This window comes from Zootermopsis nevadensis, unplaced genomic scaffold (assembly GCF_977971745.1).
Source record: "Zootermopsis nevadensis isolate Lab colony 2312 unplaced genomic scaffold, Znev_1.0 Znev_ptg000021l, whole genome shotgun sequence".
Lineage (NCBI taxonomy): Eukaryota > Metazoa > Arthropoda > Insecta > Blattodea > Termopsidae > Zootermopsis > Zootermopsis nevadensis.
In genome coordinates, this window is record NW_028259153.1 from 18,713,514 (window position 1) to 18,738,639 (window position 25,126).

Below are 25,126 nucleotides of genomic sequence, written 5' to 3' on the forward strand. Positions count from 1 at the left end.
TATTTTCAATGCCTTTTTCCTTGTAACAAATCCTTCAGTATTTTTACCGTGTTCATGTGTCTGTTCCCCGATTCCTCTACAGATGTCTGTGTTATAAACATTACTTAACAAATTTTTGTGGAGCTTAATATGGAAATCATACCACAGGAGAGACCACAACAATAATACCAACATGATAGTTATGTGAACTTGTCGGGAGATTGACACTAGTGCTGTTCATTGTATATGACCATCAGCATTCAATATAGGGCCTGGAATTTTGATGGTCAACATCTGGAAGTACTGTGAAGAAGTATTTAGTGATTACGTGGCACAAGTACGCTGAAAGGCAGGTTCAGGATGTGGATGTTATTTTGACAAATATATTGAAGGCATCATGCCAGATAAGTGTATCAACAAAATTGCTGATTTACAGGAGACTAAATTCTTATGCCTGTTTGGTTTTACAGATATACAGTAGTGTTTTTGTTCATTATGTGACTCTTTGTATCTGGCATGATGTACATCCCATTACTTTTATGTCATTAGACATATCTCGATATAGATAAGTGCCAGATTCTTGGGCCCAAGTGGTTAGCACTGGCTTTATATTCCAGAGGTACAGCATTAAAATCTTGGCCTGGTGACCAGTTATCCTGAGGTTTTTGTAGTTTTCCTCAATCCCTTTCAGGTGATTGGCAGGATAGTATTTTAAATTACATCATGACTGCTTCCTTGTATATTCCTTTCCAAATCATATCATTTGATGCTATATAGTTTGAGTTACTGACAGCATAACTAAGTAAACCATAAATACATAAAAAGTGCCAGACAGAAGAAGGTAAATGGCAAATCAGAATTATCAGTCTCAGTGGTATTGTACAGGAGGTACACAGGGCATTGAACCAGTGTGAGAATTATTTTAAGATGAATAAGTGTCAGTTTGATGCAACTGTAAGTAGTAGGTTAGAGCAAGTCCTGAAGGTGATATTGTGGCAAGGTCCATAAGTATGCAGACAATAAAGAGTAATGTTCATAAAGGTAAGTAGAAGGCGACATTCAAGACCTACAGTGGATGTTCCAATTTGTCTCATTAGTACAGAATTTGTTCAGTGGATATGATGGCACATATATTCCCTAGAAAATCAGTAGTTTAAGAAAATGGTAGTGATGTTGCACAGATTAATCAACCTGATAAGAATTCTACATTATTTTGTTGAAGAAGGTAGCTAGTTGCTTAAATACAACTAGAATTTACACTATTTCTAGAAAATAATTTGAATATAAGTTTTGAATTAAAGAGGCAGATATAATCAGTACTGGTTGCCTAACTCATTTTTCTGTAAGTGTTGCCTGTATTATAACCGCGACAGTTTTCCAGTGACGTTATGTTTCATTTATATGTTAGTTTTGCATTTGGTCGGGCAGTATGCCACTGTTCTTCAGTGTCATTCGTAAATGTTAAATTTCATAATAAGCCGTATGTGCTTGATAACGCGTATGTGATCACTCAGAACCCTTTTATTTCCATCATAATTTTAACAGGACGGACACGGAACACAAAGCTATGGAATGAAATTTCTACCACCATTACCATCATACAAATATTAATTAGTGAAACTTGTTTGGTGAGACACTGAACGTGCAAACGAAACTAACCTAACTTAAACAGTGATGCTGATGGGCGTAACCATTTTTAGATAATTTGATGTACGATTCAGTGAGATTATGCAGGATGGTTCGTGTGATTGCTTTAAAACTGTAATGAGTCAGTGATCTCGATATGCATTTAGGTCATAATGTCCACTGTGCCACTGAGGAGTCATGAATCTATCAGAAACTAGGTGTCTTATCTGATTTATATACAGTAATGGCACCGCCGAAAAGCGATAATTGGATACGAAGATTTATCGTTTCAGATCCAAGAAGGCATAAAAAAGGATTTACAGTCTACAAGGTTACGTCTGTTGTAAGTAGGGCTTCATTCTGTTAATGCTATAAAATTTATGCTATATATCAAAAAATTATCTGTGTGCTGCTAAAACAATTAAAATGTAACTGTGGTGATCACAAGATATAACCTATATTCATTTTGTATTGTATTTACAAGCCAGATATTTTGTCAGGCACTGACATTTTAACCCGGGATTAAATACAATTAATTCTAAATGCGTAAACAATGAAAATGGTCTATTTGAGGGGAGTTCCTTAGTTTGGGGCCATATAGGAGCCAGCAGAGCAAAGTTAGAATATGCATATAGGTTATGTAGAAGAGACACTTGGCAAACCCCTTTGTTGATGAATTGAGTGCATAAAGTTTATGTACTTGAAATAGTGACACCATGAAACATTTTGTTTTTCAGATAAATTTTTGGGTAGGATTTGGTTTAGTGTATTATTTGTGTAACAACATAGTTTATAAAGAAACATGTAGAAGCTTTAATGTAGGAGGTAGTAGTGTAGTAACTTTTATTTTCTGCGTAAAGTAATGTATTTCATTACCTACTTACTTCATAGAGCAAAGTCCTTCCTTAGAGTCCAGAAGCCACTCAAGAAGTTCCCTGTACGAAAAAAATATTTTGTGTACGTTATAGGTATTTCCTAGAGGATCACCTGAGGCAGTAACAAAAGTAGTAGTCTGGAAGAGGTATAATGATTTCAAGAAATTGCATCAAGAACTCAAAACAAAACATCAGAAACTGTATCTACAGGATAAGTTTCCAGTGTTTGCAAAAGCTAAGTTTTTTGGAAGGTAAGATATTGAACAATTTAGATTTAATTGGCATATAATTAGAACTACAAAGTATACCACAATAGAAATGCTTAATGAAATATGTAAGGATTGACAATGTTATTCTTTTGGGTTCTGATGCCATTTTCAGGGCTGAAGCCTGGAAGCTAGCAAAGTGGTGAACCTAGATTTCCTCTCCTCCTGTCCCCGCTGGGAATGTAAACCCAATCATCAAACCTGAAACTAGTCACATTACTGACTGACAAATCACAGCTGTTAATATGGATCAGTAATATTTTTGATTTCAGGGACAGAATTAATTGTACATGCTGAAAACATCTTTTTCCATATATCAGTTAGACGAAATCCTTAAAATCTATACTGTTTTAGTCCTCAACAAGCAGCAAGTGACTTGTATGTTCCATTTTTATGTATTCTATTCTGTTCATACAAAGCATTTTGTTTGTTAATTAGTTTCACATTATGTTTATCTTATCACATTTTTTTTTGTTTCCTAGGTTTGAAGATGATGTAATTGAGGAACGGCAAAAATGTGCTGTTTCCTTATTAGAATTTATTGGAGCTCATCCACCTCTCTTCACTAGCAACATATTTGTAAAATTTTTTGAGGTAACTACATTATTATTAGTATAATATAATATATATTGTTATTATTATGCCATTCATTTCTTTATTATGTAATACTGCAGATTGTGTACTGTTAAAAATGGCTGAGCTGAGAGACAAGCCATTAAGCATTAAGAAACACTAAAAACATTAATTTATAGCTTACCCTCATGATTTCAGATTGTAGTCTTGAGTTGCACTGTGTAGTCTTTTGGTATATACCAACATTTTGAAAGGAAAATGCTCCCTCCATATTTAGTGTTTAACCTTATGAAGTGTTTGTACAAATTTCAACAACCCAGAAGACTGCATTCAGATGTCAAACTGCCGTAAATGCCTCAGATCTTACCTCGATGACACCATTTTTGTGGTAGTGGCAGGAAAGCAAGAAGTATATTAAAAGAAATTGAATGCCACCCAGATGTTTCTCATGAGAAAACAGTACTTACATCAGAGTTTAATAATTTTTTATATTGAAAAGATGAGACAGAATATTCTGGCCATGTATCAAGTGCTCCCTTCTGTTGTAGTCAGGCTACTCTGTTGAGGATGAGGGCAGTGACAAGGCACCTTCCACCCAGGATCTAACCATTACTGATCCTGGAGGTGGTGAAATTCTTGAACCCACTCTAGTACATCCTGAACCACTAAGCATCAAGAACAGCAGAACTCATACTGAAGGTCAAGATGGCAACATGAGACCAAAGTATATACTAATATGTTTGTTATTTTTTCTAATAATTATCAACTGCCTGTAACATACATTATTTGCTTATTTTTATATTATTTAACATTCTCAATGTTATTAAAAATTTAAAACATGTTTGAGTGTCTTGATTGTGCCATAACATTGATTGTCATACTGCGAGAAAAAAATTATGAATGTCAGTTTATCTCTGCATGACAGTCATTCATCCACCATCTTGTTTGATTCCATATCTAATAGTTTAAGATAAAATACATATACTTATGTTTTGGTGTAATGTCCATAACATATTAGGTGATTGATTGATTGATTCCCAGGTTATTTAACGATGCTTTTTCAGCAGCAGAGTTTATATAGTGTCAAATGAGATAGGAAGATGATCAGGAATCTTGAGTAGGTGACTTATTTCAAGATAGCGTCCTAACATTTGCTTGGTGAGTTTGTGGAAAACCATAAACCTTAGGGCGATAGCCGGTAACTGATGTGAGACTTCTACTGAATACTTTGTGAATATAAGTGTAGAAATTGACCACTGCTTGAGTGTGCTTGGTTGTAATATTTACATTTTGTCATTTCAGCTAATTTTCTTTGACGCATTTTAAAGGTTGTTGTTGCTTTGGAGTGTTTGTGTGATACACGTGTAACGGTGTTATCCGTTGTATTATGTACGTTTAAACTTGTGTTAGTTTTGGACTGGAAGCAGAAGGTCCCATGCTGAAACTAGGAGGCACGTGGCAGTTTCCTCAACAGGCCGACTCCATCTCCTTGAGTTCGCACAGTTCAGATGAAGGCACCAATTTTACTGATACAGATTCCACCTCTGCTTTGAGTTGCAGCAGGATAAGCTCACCACTACAGGTTTGTCATGTTTTTAGGAGCTTTATGAACACTGTGGAATACCTATTAAAATCACTGCGTCTGCCTGTCCATCTATACGCATGTAACAACTTGAGAATGGCTGAATTGATTTCTTTACAAAGTTAAGTTTTTAAACTTACACGTGTGTCAGAAATGAATTGGGCCTAATAATCAATAAAATATGTTCAAAATACTTTATAGAACTATAGAAAAGAAGAAAGACAGGAAGGAAGAAAGAGGAATGTATGTATGAAGATTTCTGTCTTCCGGGTTGTTGCGCTGTGTAGTCTGATCGATGTTCACCGAAGTTTCAGAGGTCATACTGCATCGCCCTGATGATGGAGGCAGTATGACCTCTGAAAAGTTCGTTAACTTTGACCAGACTACACAGCGCAACAACCCAGAAGACAGAAATCTTCATACTCACCGCTGTGAGAACCTCAAATCTTACAAAGAATGTATGTAACTGAGTAGCAGCGGAGTCTGCGTTATGAAGTATGAAATTATGATTGGGTCATAATATGTAAATACATTCATTATATATTATACAATTTTTTTGTCCAGAATAAATACCCAATTTAAACAAAGAAGTATCTGTTGGGATTCTGCTCTAATCAGCTTTAATCATCTACTTTTTGGGCCATTTAATGCTGTAGTTGCCATCTACAGTGCATTGGACAACTGTCTGGAAAGCTAGTGATAGGCTTGATCTATCAATTCCATTATTCAGTATTATAGAAGTCTGTTAGTATTAGCTAAATTTTAGTGCTTTCCTTTTTGTTTGATATTGCTGTCGGTGTTGTAATGTGATTCTAAACCTTTAATTTTAACAGAGTGCAGATCTGCAATTTTTTGATCCACTGCAGCAGACTCCGACCAGACAGCCATTGAACAGCGAACAGAAAAATGAGAGAAAAGTTCTCCACTCTGAAGTAAGACTTTTCTGCATTTCATTCACCGAGACTGAAATGTGAACATTGTAAATGAAACAAAAATTAAGTAATTTTATATTTATTACCACCAAAAATTATTTTCACAAAAGCGATTAAAAATTAAAAGTATAACGTCGGTGTAAAACTTTAACATCATCTAAGAGTACTGAGTAAAAGGCTTGGGGTCAGAGTTTTTGTCAGGCATTTTATAGCAGAGACAGAGATTGCAGTGCTTAAGATAACTGATGTGGATGGTAGGTAAAACAAGAAAATGTAAATAAATGTAATATTACTAACCTTAGTCTTTTAACAATTTCAGGTGAGTAATAGTTGGTTGCTGTCTTTGTCACCTGGTCCAGAAAACTCACAAACTGACATCAGTATTGATGGAGCAACACCACAGCAAAAATTGTCACCCACCATTTCTGAAGAGAAAAGTATTCCTTCAGGGGAAGCAACAAACTCTAATAGCAATGAGCAAAGACAGTATCCTTGGCAGTTGCCAGAACAAAAATCTGTTTCCAGTCCGCAACATGACACAAACATAAAATCATATTCCTCTCAAATGGAATCCCGAAGTCCTTGTGCAGCTAGGGAGGACTTTGAAGCATATCTGACATCCCCTGGGACGCCAGGCAATGTAACACAAGAGCCTGCCGGCTACATCATTGAGGCGGCTAACCATGTAGGACAGGCACAACTTCATGAAGCCAAGGGAGAGTATGATGCGGCATTTGCATTCTACAAGACTGGTATTGCGTGTCTTCTGGGTGGTGTTCAAGGTATGGTTTTATATCATGAGGATGATTAACACTTTGACTCTTGGCTGAAAAGAAAATTGATGTTTTCCCATGGTCTTCATGTTCCTCTAATTGATTCACTTTTGTCAGTGATGTTAGCAATAATATCATTAAAAGTACTGCACTATTCTTCTTTTAACTGTCTAGCTGTTCACTGTTTCTTCCAATGTTGTAGGTCCTTTGCACTTAGCAGCTGCTTGTGCTTATATCAGATCTTCGTGCCTAATGGCAACATGGTCTCTGTTTGTCTAGGAGATTCAAATAATAAGCGAAAACAAGTTGTTCGAGAAAAGACAGCCTGGTACCTTCTCCAGGCCGAGAAGATTTACATTCAGCATTTAGCATCAAAGTCTGCAGAATTATCAGTATGGGATGTAAGAATCATATTATTCGCTATGCAGGTTTTTGTGAATATTTGTCATGCTTCACCATTACTGTCATACTGCTGGGGACTTTCGGTATTTCGATATGCAGTTGCATGTCCTTTAGTTGCCAATAAATATATTAACAGGTTCTAGAAATAAATTGTAATATATTTTTTCCGTCATTTGCTTCTTTTTACATGGTGAGCGTGGCAGGTACTATAAATTAATAATTATACAACTTTGTAATATATTTTATATATAATTTCCATTAGGTTCCTCTAGGTTACATTTGTTACATAGTTTTCCATACTGCTATATTTTAAATTGCAATTGCAGGTATATAAAAACATATAAAAGTCTTTTTTTCTTCTAGCATTATTTGTTTTATATGGATCAGTGATGAGGTATATATGATACATTTTTAAGGCATATAAAATGTATCATATGCAATTTGTAGGTATACTTAATGATTGTTCTTTATTCTTGAATGATTTATTTGTTGTCACCGTCAAACAATCTCATATATCTACTATGTTGTTTTAAATTCTACTAAAGGAAAACACATTAAAAGAAGTTACATATTACCATGCAAAATGTTATGATCCTACATTAAGGGATGCTAGTGTTCCCCCCACCTTGGAAATGTGCATAACTGCCATGTTGGTGTTACTGATGATGTTAAATTAAGAAGTATAAAAATGGAGTCACATGTATTGGCTTGACGTTTATACCTGATTACATTAAAATCTATCAGTTGGGTCAGAATTTATTACAAGAAGTGTGACACACAGTTTGATGAACACAAGGACCACGAGCCTGATTTTTGAAACCTATTCACTGGCTGAATCTCAAGCCCAGGCTTCTATTTTAGTTCTGGCAGCAAATGAAACATTTATCTTATTTTGTTTTGTTTTGGGAACTCTGTGGTGAAGTTATTTACAAAGTTGTTCAATCTGTGTTTGTTGAAAGCCGAAGTCCAGTATGCAGTTACAGCGTCCACTGTCAGATCTCCAGTTCTACAAAGTCTTAGGTGTTATTAACACCATCATGTTGGTGTTGAACACACTGGAGGATCGGTGCTACATTATGAAGGTGTTACACAAATCGCCTTGTCCCGTAAGTGACGTGAAATGTTCAATTGTGCCTCAAGATGTTCCGTACATGGTGAAACTACATGGATACTTTGAGACTGAGTCAGCGGTGTTTCTTCTTCTCCAGCATGCAAGGTACACAACTCAATCAACTGCCAACTAACCAGCTCACTACTGACATTTAAAATGATTGATATAAAATTAACTAACTAGTCGGCTTACGTAACCCGAAGGCTCATCACCAAATTAACCAAAGCCCTCCTCCGGGCCTTGTCCTGAGCCAACAAAATCCAGTCTCCTTCGACTCCTACCTCCCATAGATCCCGCCTGACATTATCCTCCCATCTACGTCTAGGTCCCCCTAGCGGTCTCTTCCCCTCAGGCTTCCCAACCAATACCCGGTGCACACCTCTTGTCCCATGCATGCGCGCTACATGCCCCGCCGATCTCATTCTTCTCAAATGATTGATATAGCTGGCATAAAGAGTTGTCCAGTGCTATAAGCTAGCCCAATGTGGAATTTTCTACAATTTTTATTTCTCACATAATGGGGAGTGAACAGGCTGCAGGGCAGATCATTTTAGACCTCGTATTTTTAGTTTTTTTCATATTATAATTTATTATTGCTTATATTCAGTTTTTGAGTTGTCTGTGATATTTAATTGGATAGTGTAGTTATTTTTTGCCATTGGGAATTCACGGTATGTTCATATTTTATATGATATTTCAGATATTTTAAATGTGAATCATAATTATATGTGTTAAATTTATATTTTCTATTTTCAGTGGTGGCAAATTATGGGATCATGTGGGTTCGTATTTCCAGTCTCTTCCACCAACCCCAGTACATGACCTGACTGTAGGAAATGTTTATTTGGGAAAGAAATTGATAAAAGATGAAGTCAGTGAAGAAAGCACCAACTTCACACAGCTTCCTGACAGAGATACAGCTCCAACTTATCATACTAAAGATGTTCCAGTATTTGATGACGCAGACTCTGTTTCTAGTCAAGACCACAGTTATTTAGAACTAATCCGTGATTATACTTCAGCAACAACAAATAAACTGTTTGGATTTGATAAGGAATTATATAAAAATAGTCAGAGTAGTGTAAAAGTTCAGGGTAGCATGCAAGGTGATAAAATATCAGATAAATATGATTTTAACATTGAGAAACTGAATAGAGAATTTGAAAATAATTGTTCTATATCAGAATTCCGAGAAGAGGACAATAGTTTGAACAACTTAGCAGATACTGTTCAAACTTTGCCTCAGAAGCACGTAAAAAATGCTACCAGCAACCCAATGCCAAATGTTTTATCGCAAGAATCTATATTTCTTTTATCATGGAAGAATCTTGAAAGTTTGGATACAGTGGACTTGGTTGAAAATTCCCAGAAACTCCTTGAATCTGTAAATAAGACACTGTACAATAGTGAAACAGTTGCAAGTCGATTACAAAATGTGAAAGTTGGTAGTGTCGTTGTAGAACAAGATATGGAAAAAGGGGATGGCAGAAGCAAGAAGAATACACATATTATTGCAAATACATTCCTTAATAACTGTGACTCTAATATAGTAACAGAAGAGGAAGAAAATGCTGCAGTAAAGGGAGGCATAAATAAAACTGTCAAAATTAAATCTGTAGTACGATGTAGGTCGGAAGACGTAGCTACAACGACCAGTACAAGGAGGAAGGAAAGAAAATTATCTGCTGGGAGAAGACGTTCAGTTACATCACACGCCAGAACGTCATCAGAACGTCGTTATAGTAATGATGTGAGTACGTGTTAATCTTTTAAACACAGAAATTATATAATAGTACGAATTGTACTTTATAATATGTATTGTATTATTATTATTATTATGACTTTTTCCACATCCTATTGTCATCTGACTGTCTTATGGATCCATGGAATGTAATAAAATATTATTATTACCATGTGAAAGTTGGCACCCAAAAGCAGAATTGGCAGTAAAAATTAATCACCATGAAACCTTAAGATCTGTTGCATGTCGTTATATTGACCTGCAAGTCAGTGGGTATGATGTTAATTGATTGGATATTGAAATGTTTGTTAGTGCTGTAAGATTTGATGTTTTAACAGCGATGAGTATGAAGATTTCTGTCTTCTGGGTTGTTGTGCTGTGTAGTCTGGTCGATGTTTACCAACGTTTCAATTGCCCTGATGACGGAGGCAGTATGACCTCTGAAACGTTGGTTAACATCGACCAGACTACACAGCGCAACAACCCCCGAAGACAGAAATCTTTGTTAGTGTTGTTTGTGCTTTGCAGGATGTATTTGAGGGACATGGGCGAGGTTTATCTGGCAGTCTGGATCAGACACAACAGTTTTCACGTCTGCAGTCCATGATAGATCTCCCCAAACCCCGTCTACCTGAGGCCAATATCCGTATGTGGGCAGCTGAATTAGTTGTTGTGCTTGATGCATTACACCAGTGGGGAATCATCTGCAGGTAATTGATAGTTTTCACAGCAAAGAGGTAGAAGGAATCAATGAATTTTTGTGTGACCATTTTAGCTGTCTGTACACAGAAGGTAGGAGGAATTATGGATTAATAATTATATAACGTGATTATTTTGTGCATAATATCTGATGCTACAGATTCCTATACCTGGATGGTTTTTGAACATAACATTAACATTTTTGCACTGTTACCATGTTTTATATTTTTAGATATAAAAGAATATTTTTTTTACAGAATTGTAGCTGTGTTTATGAACTGTCTCCATACTGAATTTCATTGATTCATTAATTATCATTGTCTTATTTATTTGTGGTTTATTTAACAATGCTGTCAGTAGGTGTGACAATATATCAACAAATAATGGGATGATTTATGAATAATGAATTGGAAAGGACATGGAATTAAGTACTCGTAGCCTACTATAAGGTACTATGCTAGCATTTGCTTGGAGAGACCGAGGAAAACCATTATCAAGTGGAAAGATAAATACAAATTTTGTGGTGTTAATTTAATCCAAGTTTTGGTAGTGCGATGATTACTACTGCTTTGTTTATATCATCATTTAACACAGTCACCAGAGCCATATTTGTGATGGTGAGGTAAAAAAAGTTCAGTTTAGCGTTAGATAAGAGAAAGTTTGTATTTTGTATCCTGTCTCATACAGTCCACCACTACATCAATGACTGTGCTTTTCAGGGACCTACAACCTGACAATGTGTTGCTAGGTGAGAAAGGACATCTCCTTCTCACATATATATGTCATTGGGATGATGTTGATTCTCAAGTAAGTCCTGATGCCGTCAAAAGACTGTACGCTGCCCCAGAGGTAAATGGAATTTTTCAGCTTACTCCAGCAGCTGACTGGTGGAGTTTTGGTGCACTGATCTTTGAATTGCTAACTGGAAAGGTTTGTAAATTAAATCAGCAGAAAATTGTATAGACATTTTAATACATGGAGGAATATGTGCTTGGAACTGTTAGCTCACCACTGAACTCAAACATACATAAAAATGTAAAGTTGTTGCCATCAATATCAGCACAAGACTGGTAGCAGATACAGTGTGTCCACTGAGGTCTACTGAGGTCAGTAATAAACTTCCGGAGTTTCACTGTAATCTGCCGCAAACCGCATGTGGCTAGCTCAATTTGTTAGCAAGCCACAATTTTTCAAAACCCCGAAGGGACTTTGTGGACACACTGTAGATCAGAAAGGAGAAAGCAGTTGTTCTGAAAATCAGGAATGCGGGTGGAATCTGCTGTTTGTTCTCCATCCGTTTCAGGGATATAATTGTGTCGGAATATGGCAATTTACATAGTGTGGTGTGGCAGTTTGTGGCCATGTTGGTAACATTAGTAGCAGGAAATTAAAAAGCGATAATATGAGTCTCAAGTCGCCTGCATGTTTATAAAAAGGGGAGAGTCGGCTCAGAATGTAGTGTTGTAATATAGGCGTGTAATGTTACAGTCTTTGTTGTCATGCCATCCTGGTGGTATTCACAGCCACACGATCCTCAACATTCCAGAATACATATCAGAAGAAGCAAAATCATTGCTCAAAGAGGTAAGTTATCTTCAGATTGCAGATTTGGGTCTTCATACCCTATTGTAGTGAAAAACAAACATAAACCCAAAAAGAAGTAAACTCAGTAACTAATCAACATATAATTCCATTTGTAAAGTATTTGATTTTATAGACACAAAATACCTATAAAAATATCAAACATGTTAATATATTTGCCACAAAATTATCACAGTATCTGTCGTGAAATATCGAAGTATATCGTCTTTCACTCAAAAACATTTTGGATCCTTTCAAATATCTAATGCCTCCAAAATGAATGGATGTTCTGCAGGCAGTTGGTTAATTATTGTAAATTTTGGTGTTAAGAGGTTGGACTTCGGTACTCTTCAGTAGTGTTATTTTGCGTAATATACCCGAAACTCTGAAACGTAACAAGGCAGCTATTTTCTTTCATTGACTCAAAATTTATTGTAGTCATACTCTGTTAGTTACTTTCTCAGATCATGTGCCATCGACTGGCAGAATAAAGTAAGTAATTGAAGCCCAGTGATATTTGAAATTGTCTTAAGGTGGCGACTGACTTGTAACATTTACTCGTAATGTAACATTCGCGGTGAGCATGTTACATTACACCACAACTAGTGAGGCGAATTTAGTTGGTGTAGTGTCTACGTACTGATTTGGATTCAGAAAGTACCAATTTCAAATCCTGAGTTCTGAGCTTCCTTGGTTCCTCCAGGAAAATGCCGGGATTGTATCTTAAAATGGGACATGACCACATTTTACGCAGTGAATTTCACCTTTCAGTTGTTGAGACACATCCCTCAAGAAAGGCTTGGGGCTGGAGTGAATGGTGTACAAGAACTGAAGTCTCACCCATTCTTCAGTGGAATAGATTGGGAAATGGTGCTTTCTGCCAGTGCTTCTACCTAACACGCCGAATACTGGCACGTCCGACTTGTTGCTCCCGGCTGCTTGCAGAAAGTAGGGTTAAAAACACCTAAACTTAAAAAGAAATACTGTTGAAGTAATTCACATACCTGTATCAGGGATGTTTAGCTAACACTTAATATTATTTTTATTTAGTGTCATCACTATCTATCACTAAGGCGTAACCTGTATTTTTTTGTAACTTTATCCGAATTAATTCAGTTTGTAACTTTTATTCGTAGAATTGGAATAAATAGTCACCCCTGCCTCTCCTGTAGGGCACTCACTTCATATTGTGCTGGATCACCTTGTAAAATATTAATTGCCTCTGTGAATTTACTGAGTGCCTGTCGGTAATAAACGAACATATCGGAAAAGTCCTACTGGAGATGAGTGGTCGTGTAGCAGTTTGCTTTCTGTTTAATTGTTGCCGTCATCATGTTCTGTTTGACATGCACGCTGTCACTGGAATCACGTGCTAGCAGAATGGATAACAATGAAGAAATACAACAATTTAATATTTTGTTATTGTTGGTAAAGTAAACTTTTACTTAAGATCAGAAAATAATGTTAAGTTTATAAGAAAATTACAGATTTGGAAATTGTTAAAATTTCACATGGTTTGAAAAATTGATGTGCATGTGGTTAAGTTCAATATTAATTTAAAGAAAAAAGGAAAAGCACCTGTTCTAACAATCCAATCATGTCCTTGAAATTACAGTGAACTTTTATTATAAAGATTAGTTGGTACTAGTGACCATGACTAAAATATATTGCCCAAACTCAATTGTCTTTCCTGTTGGTTAATGGATGTACAGTAGATAAAACTGCTATGTTATCCTGATTCTTCTTCTTTATTACACTGTCTCCTTTGCAGGAGGTTGGCAACATTGTAAACAGGATCCTTCCATCCTGGTATCCTGATTACCAGCACATTAAACAAATCAAAATGGAAATTTAAAATACTTTAACCTAAAGTTTGATGTGAACATATTTTAGTAAAATAATTTCTGACACGTAAAGTTTAGATTAAAATTGTCTGATACAAGCCAGACTTCATCATTCTGAATACAGTACTTTTTGAAGGCCTCAGTTTGTGGGCTACAGAAATGTAAAGGTTATGGAACTTTATTTGTATACCATTTTAGTAAGTAGCATCTACCTTATTGGTTGATTTTTATCAAATGTATTAATAAAGGTTTAAATACAGTCTATATTTTAGCTTAAGGTTCTCTCATGAGGGTAACAATTGTACTTCTGTAAACTTACATATTCATTTCTCCTTGAAATGAACAGTATTATATGAAGAAATGGTTGTTGATGTTTGTATATTTCTTTACAAACTGTGTTGATTTTGTAGTAGGTATACCTTCTTTGAAATTCAAGAGGATAGCAAGTGGGCGACGTGGAGTAAGTACAAGGTCAGTATATATTTTGTTTAATTTGAAACTTGGGTATATGCAAACTTTGGTTTTACTGTTATTACTGTCGTCAAATTTAGAAATTAGGTGTGTGTAAATGAATATTCGTGTCCATATATTTATATATGTATATACTTAGGTTTTCTATGTACAAAGAATGGTGCATATGAGATGCAACAATGAGGGTGGGGAGCAATACTTTATTTTTTTGACTGCAAGTGTTGTCATACACTAATATTGCAATAAAAAGAATTTCTTTAGAATTTTATTATAATTGCATATTTAGCAACAGATTTGTTATAGTGTTTCTACATGTATGTTGTAACAGGATGGGTTAATTCCTTGCCAATGTTGATCTGAGTTGCAACTGCCATGTGGCCTAGTTAGTAGATGCCAATGCTTCACATAGGATAATTCTTCGTTAATCTCTCCATAATGAATAAAGAATAATTGTGAGCTGGAATTTGTGGTTATGTAGTAATTTCAAATCTCTTAAATAGATATTCCTGCTAGGCATCTAATAAACACATCAGAGGAAGAAATATTGTAATTGGAGTCTAATGGGCAATGTACAGAAATTTCAGGAAGTTATCAAATTATCTGATAACTTTTTACCTTCGTAAAGGAGGACTCTAAATTCATTTTGGCACATGGAAGTTTCACCGTTCACAAAGTTAAGATTTCGCGTTGTTCGTAGGTTATCGATACGAGACGATAAATGCCAGTTTATTGACTGATACTTGAAATGAAGTGAAATGGGAGCTTTAGTGCTGAGCTGGTGTTTGTAACGGTGTTCGTGTGCTTGAAGTGTTAATTTATAATTATTTCAGTGATAAGTGACGATACACTTTAAATTAAAGGTTGTGGTTAGCCTGAACGATACACTTCAAATTGAAGGTTGTGGTCAGCCTGAACTTTGGATGTAAACATCTTATACACAGTTCATTGTGTAGGTTAGTGCGTTTTAATTACCAGCTAATGTCGTTCATCGAAATGTGATTTCGTATATCGGAAAATGTACATCAATCTAGGGTTGTAATTCATGAAATGTGAGCTACAATATTGAACGATTAGGCTAGGAACAGGTGTGACTGTTAAGTAGTGACATGAATGACGTCTCCTTTTGCTGAAGACCGTGAGATAATTAGACATCCCTTTAAGCTTTAGGAGGTTAGCCATGTAATGCAAGAGGACTACATGTGTTCACTGGCACGTTACTCAGGTAAGCTTTATTTGCTGTGGTGATTTGTTCTAATGAAGATTATTTAATGTGAAATTATATGAAACAATGGTATTTATTTTTTGTATAATAGAGCTGACTCGAACATTTAGGCAATGTGCCGTCGACAAAGAGAATACAGTGTGGTCACAGGTAACATATTTTGGAGAAGAGATATTAGCTAAGAGAAAGTACGCTATTTCAGTAGACGTGCAGCGTAAACTTTGCAGGCAACCTGTTCAGTATAGTAGCCTAATTGATGGAGATTTTAAATACACTGAATGCGAATAAGGACCGCTTTCTCTTACGTGACATTGGATGCGTTTGAAGATATTTGTGTATGGTGAATTAATGAGTAATTAGAGGAGCCTGTGTTCTGTCGGAAATTCCATTTTGTTTCGATTATCTTAAGAATATATGAATAATTGTTGCCACTGGGCCACCCTGGCTGATGTAATACAGATACAGATTGATAATTTAAATTTTAACTGGAAACAAAATTTCTAAATTAAACCAAGCTTATACAGAGGTTTTTCAGGAGATTTTAATCACAGTACACAGCTTTCATACAAGTCACGGGGACAACTGCATAAAATTTTCAAATTTAGCGAAACATCTAGAAATAAATAAGAATTTTTATGGATTACAGATTGATAACCAAATAAACTGGAAAAATCATATTGATCAAATGGTTTTGATGTTAAGTGAAAAAATCTTACCGGAAACTGTTGATACGTGGCCCAACGAGCCTTGTGACTTGTCTAGATATATCGTAAGGTATCCAAGCTTGCCACAGACAGTCGAAACCTCTAGGATCTGGCTTTTGATAAGTTTTCTGGTTTCCAACAGTGACACAAAAATCTTTCTGCATGCCACTGAGGGTACTGATTACTATTTAATAACTCTGTACTCAGCGCAAAGAAGACTGAACAATTTCTGATATCTAATTTAAGATTTTTAGTTCTCTTTATAGAAATACTAGATGTTTACGCTGAAAATAATACGAAACGGGATGTGGTTCATAGCTCATAGTGCAGGCAGGCGTTCTTTCCTTAGACAGAGTTTAATTTCCCTGGGGCAAGGCCTGTGCCTCGTTTCAACTGGAATCAAAGCTAGAAGATTCTTGATCTGTGGACTAAAATCCGACTCACTGCCAGATGATCAGGGTTGATGTGGTCTAAGTCAATATGTCTCAAGATTTTCTCAAATTGTAGTATACTAAAAAATATAACGTAGTGTAAGACTTCACACTACACTAACTCATGGATTCTTATAAACGTGTGTGCGAGCGTTCGCGAAATATAAAATTTGATAAATTTTGTTTGTTATTATGGATATTTATATTCTTTTGTCAGACGACCCACACAAAATAGAAAGGCCTTACGAAGGACAGGATTTTTTATGTGAATTGCAGTTAATAGACAAATTTAACAGTTTAAATAATTTTGTATGATTGAAGACTAATTAATGGCGGTACTGAGAAAAAAACTAAAGGCTAGTATGAAAAAAAATGAGCAAAGAAATAGTACCACGTGTTGATTAGAGAAAGGAGGGCCGGCCTTTCCACTCTGTGTGACGAAGGCATAATGTTAAATGTCAGAAGCGTTTTTGAGTTTAAAATGCCGCGGAATTCACGCTGTCGTATTGGCTGAGAAACTCTGAATTAAGCGGTAACCGATCCGCAAAATTTAAACTTTATATTTGGTGGTACGGTTTCAATTTTCTTGGCTCCACATGATTAATATGGGCTATTGTGGTTTAACTTGAGATGCAGAGATAGACTTTCACATCATTTGCCTACGTTGATCGGAATGACACAGACTTTTGTTTATAGGCGAGTGCCTCTATTAGGAATGTTGCACAGCTGACGCCGTAGCCTATTATAAGTATATAGAATGCTACTTGCAAATGTGAAATTGAGAATACGAAATAATCTTCATCATTGTTTTCCTCAGAGGCGGCGTTGTTTTCTAACGAAGATTTTAGGCTTGGAAACTCTCGTTTAGTGAGAAAATCCTGATGTTTGGTTGCTATTTTATTTCTCGTGTGTATGACAGATTCCCTTTTTAATCTGTCTACGATACCAGCTTCTGTTATGTGAAGTATTTTTGTGTTAATAATGTCGATGGCGGAGGTCCTCTTGCTAACTAACATCGTATAAACCGTATGCATCTCTTCATCTTTTGTAGTGCAGTATAAATATTCCTTACTAAGGTAAGGTAGCATAACTTCCATATCTAATTCATTGGCTAGGACAGCATAGTTGACCGGTTCCAGAAGGTTACCCAAACAGATTAACGTGTCGTTACACTGTGAAAAACAGCGATTGCAAACGTCTAGTTTATCTACGCACCACAGCGTAGCGGCAATTACTGTGGAGAGACATTTTACGCCAGAGTGAAGCATTTCTTCTAGAGTAGAGGTCTGTTTCTGAAGTCCCGACTGTACCAGAAAACTTGTATAGAAACCCTGGAACACTACGCTGATGGAAAGGTTGTAGCACATCCATATTAAGAAGAACACTCTTAGTCGGCAAGAGTGGAGATTCTGGGGGACTGACGTTCCGACGGCCACAGCCCAAACCTCGAGGAAACATTCAGAAATACGGCGAGGATGGTGCGAACTCTTATATATCCAGAATGTTACCAGAACTGCTAGCAAACACACTAGGAAGAGTCCCAGCCACACGGGCCATGTGAATACCTTGGTGAAATTTCCCTGCCGAGGAACTGCTTTCCCGCATTCAACGTACCATTTGAGAGCCGTGGAGAGATGAGGATAACTGACGTACGCCGTGCTGTCTGGTAGCAAGAGGGCCATGTTCATTCCAAAGCCACCATAAAAAATGTCATTGTCTATCGTCCATTTTTCCACGTGAATGACATTGACGTCGAGCGAGTCCATAATTAGTTCAAAAATGTTATTCTCTAGATACGCGACGGGCGATAAGGCTGTAGAAAATTCTTTGTGAGCATTGTACACAGTATATGTACATCCTTGAATGTCAGTAGGTGCTGTATTGCGAAACAGATTGAGTTTATTAAGAAATCTCCCTTCTCCCTCAATAAGCCAATGATTTATGAGCGATAGTTCTCGAAATTCACCGCAATATTTGTTGGTCCCTCTCGGAAACCATGTGTACAGATCCAAAACATTAGAACTATCGGTGTCATGATCCAGATTTGTGTGTTTGTACTGTAAAGTCGGCATCACGATCATTGCGTTATGGGTGGGATAATCAGTGGCGTTTCTCAATATTTCGAGACGTAACTCGTTGTCTTTTAACAAGAAGCTGTCCGTCAGAACGACAATAAGTAGCCCCTTAGTGCATGAGGGCGTCCTTGACTGTATTAGGTGGCGTAAACGTAAGCGAACTTCGTGGTGCATTGACCACAGGATGATAAGATATTGACTCTGTTGTTCCAATGGCACAGCCTGTCGTGTTTCGATGTTCCATTGGCGGACTACGGTAAACTGCCATCTGGTTTCTTGACTGAGTGCCTGCATGATGAAATCAGTGATGTGGTAATTACCGTGGTAGTGATTCCGTAAGAGGAAGAAGGTATGTTGCGGTATACTTGTGTCATGGTCACTTCCTAATATACGTCGATGTAAATTATTGTCATCGCCTCTGCCAAATGTATCTCGGCGCATATGTACTTCATGGTTGCTACTCAAGATGTCGTGGTCCATGTTTACTAAATGGTTGGTGTTCAAGGTACGTTGACGTTTATTTACGTCATGACTGCTCTCCGGTATAAAGACGACTGTAAGACGGTCCGGTGTAAAGTATTGGTCCATGATTGCCCTCACACACAGAAATATATGGCGTTGCTGCGTGGTGACTTCAAGGCTGTCGGGTAGAGACTGGACGTCTCGCAGCATCAACAGGATCATCAATATCATCATCACGGCTTTCGACCTGTGCAATGTATGATTATACCGTGATTGATTATTAGATTTTTTAAAGATAACTAACTAACTAACTAACTAACTAGATGGCTTACCGAACCCGAAGATTCATCACCGAATTAACCAAAGTCCTCCATTGGTCCGTCCTGGGCCAGAAATATCCAATCGTCTTCAATTCATATCTCCCATAGATCCCGCCTGATATTTTCCTCCCATCTACGTCTAGGTCTCCCAAGTAGTCTCTTCCCCTCAGGCTTCCCAACCAGTACCCGGTGCACACCTCTTGTCCCATCCATGCGCGCTACATGCCCCGCCCATCTCATTCTTCTCGACTTAATCACCCTCACAATACTGGGGGAGGAGTACAGATTTTTAAGCTCATCATTATGCAGTTTTATCCACGCCCCATCGTCTTCTTTCTTAGGCCCAAATATCCACCTCAACACCCTATTCTCAATCACCTGCAATCTCTGTTCCTCCCTGACAGTAGAGACCACGTTTCATACCCATACAAAACAACAAGCAAAACTATTGTTTTGTATATTTTAATCTTAGGTTCTTAGAACTCGGACGGGAAGACAGAATATTTTGGACTGAGAAGTAGCAAGCATTCCCGGAATTTAGTCTCCTCCTAATTTCACATACACATACAGCGATAAGAAATTAAAGTTAACTTCAGTGCAAACTTAAAATCAGCACATATTAGTTCTTTTGGTGTGCACACTTACTGGTTGCTGTTGAAAGCGGCTTTGGTCGAGGTGTCCTGAAACAAGTGAAGGTTCCAAGAACTCGGTCTCGTCTGCTTTGAAAGTTGATCCTGTTTGGGAGAGGCTTAAAAGCAATTTCTGTCCCCATAGCAACTTATGTGTATACTGTCATTATCCACAGCAAAATATAAAGAAACTTATAGCAGTATTTGTGATTAATTTTAATTTGTCTGTGTTGTTAAGAATAGCCAGTTGTTACTCTATTTAAACCTTCGAATGTCCTGCATATTCGTTGCCACTGATATGTTGAGGGATAATCGACTTGAAATTATGCATTGTGGTGCATAATTTAAAATTTGTATCTGTAATTCGACCGAAGAAAATTGTGGCGTACATCAGAATGAAGAAACATAGGCCTGTAATCTTACACCGTCCTAGCAGGTTCGAATAGTTACCTGTGTAGACATAATAGGCCCCATAGAATAAAACAGATAATCCAGACGTTGTGTGTAAGAATGAACCTTAGATTGACTTAATTATTCTTACCACACGTTTGTTGTCGATTTTAAATGAAGTTTACTTCATGAGATGATAATGTTGCGTCATATTGTGATGATTATAATTGTTGTTTAATATTAACCGTCTAATCACAATAAAATGTTTTATTAAATATTAAAATATTATTACTACAATTAACATTTAATATTTAAAATATTTAAAATATATTAAAATTATGCTCTTTCTATCGAAATGTTCGATTTACAATTAGAGCATCATCTTTTTCACGACATGTTTCGGTTTTCAATGAACCATCTTCAGGTGTATAATCGATATAAATTCAAATGCAAGACGTAATCTGTTACTGTACTTGAAACAGTGGCTTGAGTTTATGTTATTTATAATATTTTTTTAACAGGATTGTAGAAGTATGTTGCATATATTTCAGAGGCGCTGTGGGCTGTTTTAATAAAAATAAAGCATTTTTGCTTCTGTATAATATGGTCGCTAAGTGTATTTTGCAGTCTGTTACGCCAATACAGTAAGTACACTTCTTCCTGTTTCGTATTTTGTGAGGTTAGGTTAGGTCGGGCGGATATTCATTCAAAAAGTTTAACTGTTTCGGAATTCTGAACCGGAACAGACCAGAACAGTAGGTTAGTGCAGCGGTAACGTTGTAGAATTCCATTTAGGAGGTATCAGATAAGATATTTGACTAAACTGTCTTTCCCGATTGAGATTTTCCATGGTTTTGTCAGTTTTGACAGCAACTTTAAATAGACAACGGTGTTCTTCCAAATATTTAACTACTCACCATCAATTATTCTGATCTCCGATGACGTTATGTAAAGTAAAGCAGTTGAAGAATTTAGTGACATAGGTCAATAGAAACACGTAATTAATAGAACGTACATAGCTTACCAAAATTTTTTCGCAGTGAGATTGATATGAGAAATGTGTCATAATGTTTGGGAAGTTGTGCAACATTTCCGTGCCTAAGCACTGTATTTAGAGAGATCGCTCGAGGGGTTTGAGAGGAAGAACAGTAAATTCAATTTGACCGTGAAAAATTTCCTGGAATAGCTTTCGAGCGAAATGAAATTTGAACACAATGGACGGATATGTAGCCCGTAGCAGGTGGAAACTAATAGACGACACAGCAAATGCAGACTTTGATGGGGAATAAAAGAGAGAGAGAGAGAGATGTCTGTGCGAGAGACAGATTCTCTTTTGTTTAACTCTTTGGTAACCTAAATAGCTTTTTGTCGTTTTGTTGGACGGTCTTTAGAGCAAATTATTTCTGTGAATTTTGACTTGTTAAGAGTGTCTCGAGGGCGCTTGACAGTGTGAGGTGAAGCAGCTGACTGCTGAGAAGTTCTGACCAAATTTTCCACGAGCTTTCATATTTAAGTATTAGAGGGGACAGAAAATTCTGTAGCAGTCGGAAGGTTACGTCATTTGGGGTGAAATAGCGAAGGTTCTATTGTTCAGGCTATCTTATCAGTCTGCTAGTGGTCGCGTGTTTTCGATGAGAAATTGCTAGGAAATTGTACGGTTTTACGATGCTGTATCAGCTAATAATGCTATGTAGCGTAGAACAGTACAGATGGATTTTATTTTCAAGTAGCCATTCTTACGGCTGACGTTTCGGTAACTTACATTTCTAAACGACTGTTACGAAACGGGTTTCTTTGAGGTGCTTTCTAATATTATAAGGATATTCCATAAGTTTATAATCAGTGTAACGTATTATTAATGCAAAGTAATAATAATTCAATTCAATTTATTTATTAGTGTGCATGCCAACAGCCAAACAAGCTAACAGATACAGTATAGAAACTGCCAAATACTGATGCCATTAGAGTGTATAAATATTTTTAACTATACAGGGCTATATAATGTTACAAAAATGTACGCGGTTTGCATAAAACACACAGAAACACGTGAGGTTGAAAACTTCTGACCTTTACCCTTTTCAGTTATTTGCCATATACATTTAAAATATTCCGTAGTTTCTTGCAGTCATTAGAATTCTCTTTTAAGTCAGAAATTCTTTTCGTAATGTCTTAGCCTGTACTTCTCTCCCTATCTCCCTTGATGGCAGAACAATTATTTTGTATTTCTCATATTACTTCGTTTTGTTTATCCTTCGCTGTACTTCCACATTTCCGTTGTACATCTTATCGTGTGTCTGCCTCCTTATAATTCAGGCGTCTCGAGGTCCTGAACACTTTTGAAGGAAACTTTCTGCAGATTGACAGCTCTCATGTCATCTCACAGTCTCAAAAGGCAAATTTTCGCCAGCGTGGTGTGTGTGTATAAAATACTTCAGCCAACTCTGTAGGATAGGGAGAGGGGGGAGAGACAGCTTTAATCTGTGGTAATTGGTTTGACGCTCGGCGTCGAGTCTGTTGCCTGTTATCTGTGAACTGTCAGACACGAGCTTAGATCCTCAGCGGTATCATATTCACGTGCCAGTCCTATACCTCGTATTTATCTAACTTGACTTCGTGTTCTGAAATGTCGGTCAGGTCTGTACTCTCTAAGCTGAAAATACCGTTCATGTCCCCACATACCATCATCCAGTTACACGTTTCTTTATTTTATTACTAATGTCCCCGAATGCGGAAAGCAAGAAACTGGTAGAACTGGATCCACCGATTATGGCCGCTGACCTTGTAGGGAGTGTCCAGTATGCGGACCACTCAATGAAGGAAGGAAGGAGTTTTCGTCGGTCGGTACAGTCTGTGTCAGTGCAGCAGTGTAGAAGCCTGATAATTGTTGTCTTGTGACTGTGCTGTGTTAACAACATGCCACCCGTTCGTTGCAATCTCCTTTCTGGTCGTTGATAACGCCTCAGACAGACAGACCACCGACGTCTTAATCAAAGAAGGACGAAATGAAAGCCTGGCTATTGGAAGTAAACATCCCATTTTGTGACAACGTGTTGAAAGCTCAACTGTACGATTTAATCAAATTAAATAAGTCAAAGCACAAATATTATGCGATTGATCAGATTTTGGCAGTCAAAGAACGTACTGTGCTGAGACTTCCACCGTACAATCCCGAATTAAACCCCATTGAACTTATTTGGACAGATGAAAAATGGGTTGCAAGCAAGAACACATCTAAAATTAAGGACGTCGAGCATCTGTTAGCCAGAGATTCGAAGAAATTGGGCTAGAGGAATGGGATAATGTACGTCAGCATGTGGAAAAATTAGAACAAATTTATTATGAGCAAGAAGGCATAATCGAAGACGGCATTGAACGTATTATAATTAAAGATAATGGAGTGAACAGCAGCAGCAGTAGTGATGCATCAAGTGATGTCAGAAAGCGATGGTCTGTGAGCAGTGGAAGAACTGGAAAGGGACCGAAGACTTGTGAAGAAGATAAAATTATCTAATACTCTCTGTAGTCTTAATTTTCTAGTGATGTGTAGTGTAGTGAAATCGACTTTCCTATGTTACATAACGTGGTGATATTTTATTTGGAGTGTACAGTACGCGGCCTGCTGCCATCACTTCCAGCAAACAGCTGGTAAGTGACTCGCTCCGAGTTTCCAATTCACAAAAGTTCAGCGGCCAAAAACGCTGGAACGCAGTATACCTGGTTGACTGGTTTGTTAACAAGTGAGGACCGAAAGTTTGGGGAAAGAGTAGTAGAATCCCTCCTTCCCCCCTTATAACCTCCTTTCAACCCACGGCCGACCGTTCAAGAATAAACTTATAGCCACCTATAAAAGCGTCCACCTACGTCATCTGACGCTTTGGAGCCGGAAAATATTAGACCTGATAAGACAGTTTAAGCATCTAATTTATTTAGGATCTGAGAAATCACACTGGTCTGGGTTTATAGCTTACACATGTTTGTGTCATTAAGCTATCCACATTTTAACATGTTCGTTTACTAAGGTCAAGTGTTGTTTAAGGAAATTTTGTACTCGCGAAATGTTGAGTTACTGAACGTCAAAGTAGGTGGTGCACGTAATTACACACTTAGGCTATGCTTGTTGTTTAGAATAACGCTTAATGTGAATGAGAACGTAAGCCTTTGGTATTAAAGTCTGTCGTGGTAATTATGCAAATGTTTCGAAGGAATTGTTGTGCAAGGGGGTGCAAATAAGACTAGAGCTACGTTCCAAGTTTGTGTAGAAATGAATAAGAAAGAGGTGGGACATTGCAGAATCTAAATGAAACTCCAAAAATTTATCCAAGTCTTGAAGATGGCTGTCTCCTGGGTTGTTGCTCCGTGTAGTATGGTAGAAGTTTACCGACGTTTCAGAAACACTTGCTGCCTCAATCACCATCTACAAATCTTTACTTTGTCTTGG

At 37.1% G+C, this 25,126-nt stretch overlaps 2 protein-coding genes across 2 annotated transcripts in view; both read left to right on the forward strand.

Annotated features, from left to right (window-relative positions):
• Window positions 1-1,678: 1,678 nt before the first annotated feature.
• LOC110827646 (inactive ribosomal protein S6 kinase delta-1) lies at window positions 1,679-14,355 on the forward strand. The gene is made up of 14 exons (XM_022059484.2): window positions 1,679-1,948; window positions 2,574-2,731; window positions 3,229-3,340; window positions 3,868-4,043; window positions 4,730-4,901; window positions 5,735-5,833; window positions 6,153-6,615; window positions 6,886-7,007; window positions 7,968-8,224; window positions 8,876-9,869; window positions 10,389-10,570; window positions 11,279-11,489; window positions 12,048-12,143; window positions 12,912-14,355. The coding sequence occupies exons 1-14, from the start codon at window positions 1,850-1,852 to the stop codon at window positions 13,035-13,037; spliced, it is 3,267 nt and encodes a 1,088-aa protein (XP_021915176.2). The 5' UTR covers window positions 1,679-1,849; the 3' UTR covers window positions 13,038-14,355.
• Window positions 14,356-15,403: 1,048 nt separating this feature from the next.
• Window positions 15,404-25,126, forward strand: part of side-VII (sidestep VII transmembrane protein) — a 615,012-nt gene continuing 605,289 nt past the window's right edge. Inside the window, exon 1 of the mRNA XM_087353123.1 lies at window positions 15,404-15,677. The gene's annotated coding sequence lies outside the window, so the exon portion shown is untranslated. The remainder of the gene's footprint in view (window positions 15,678-25,126) is intronic.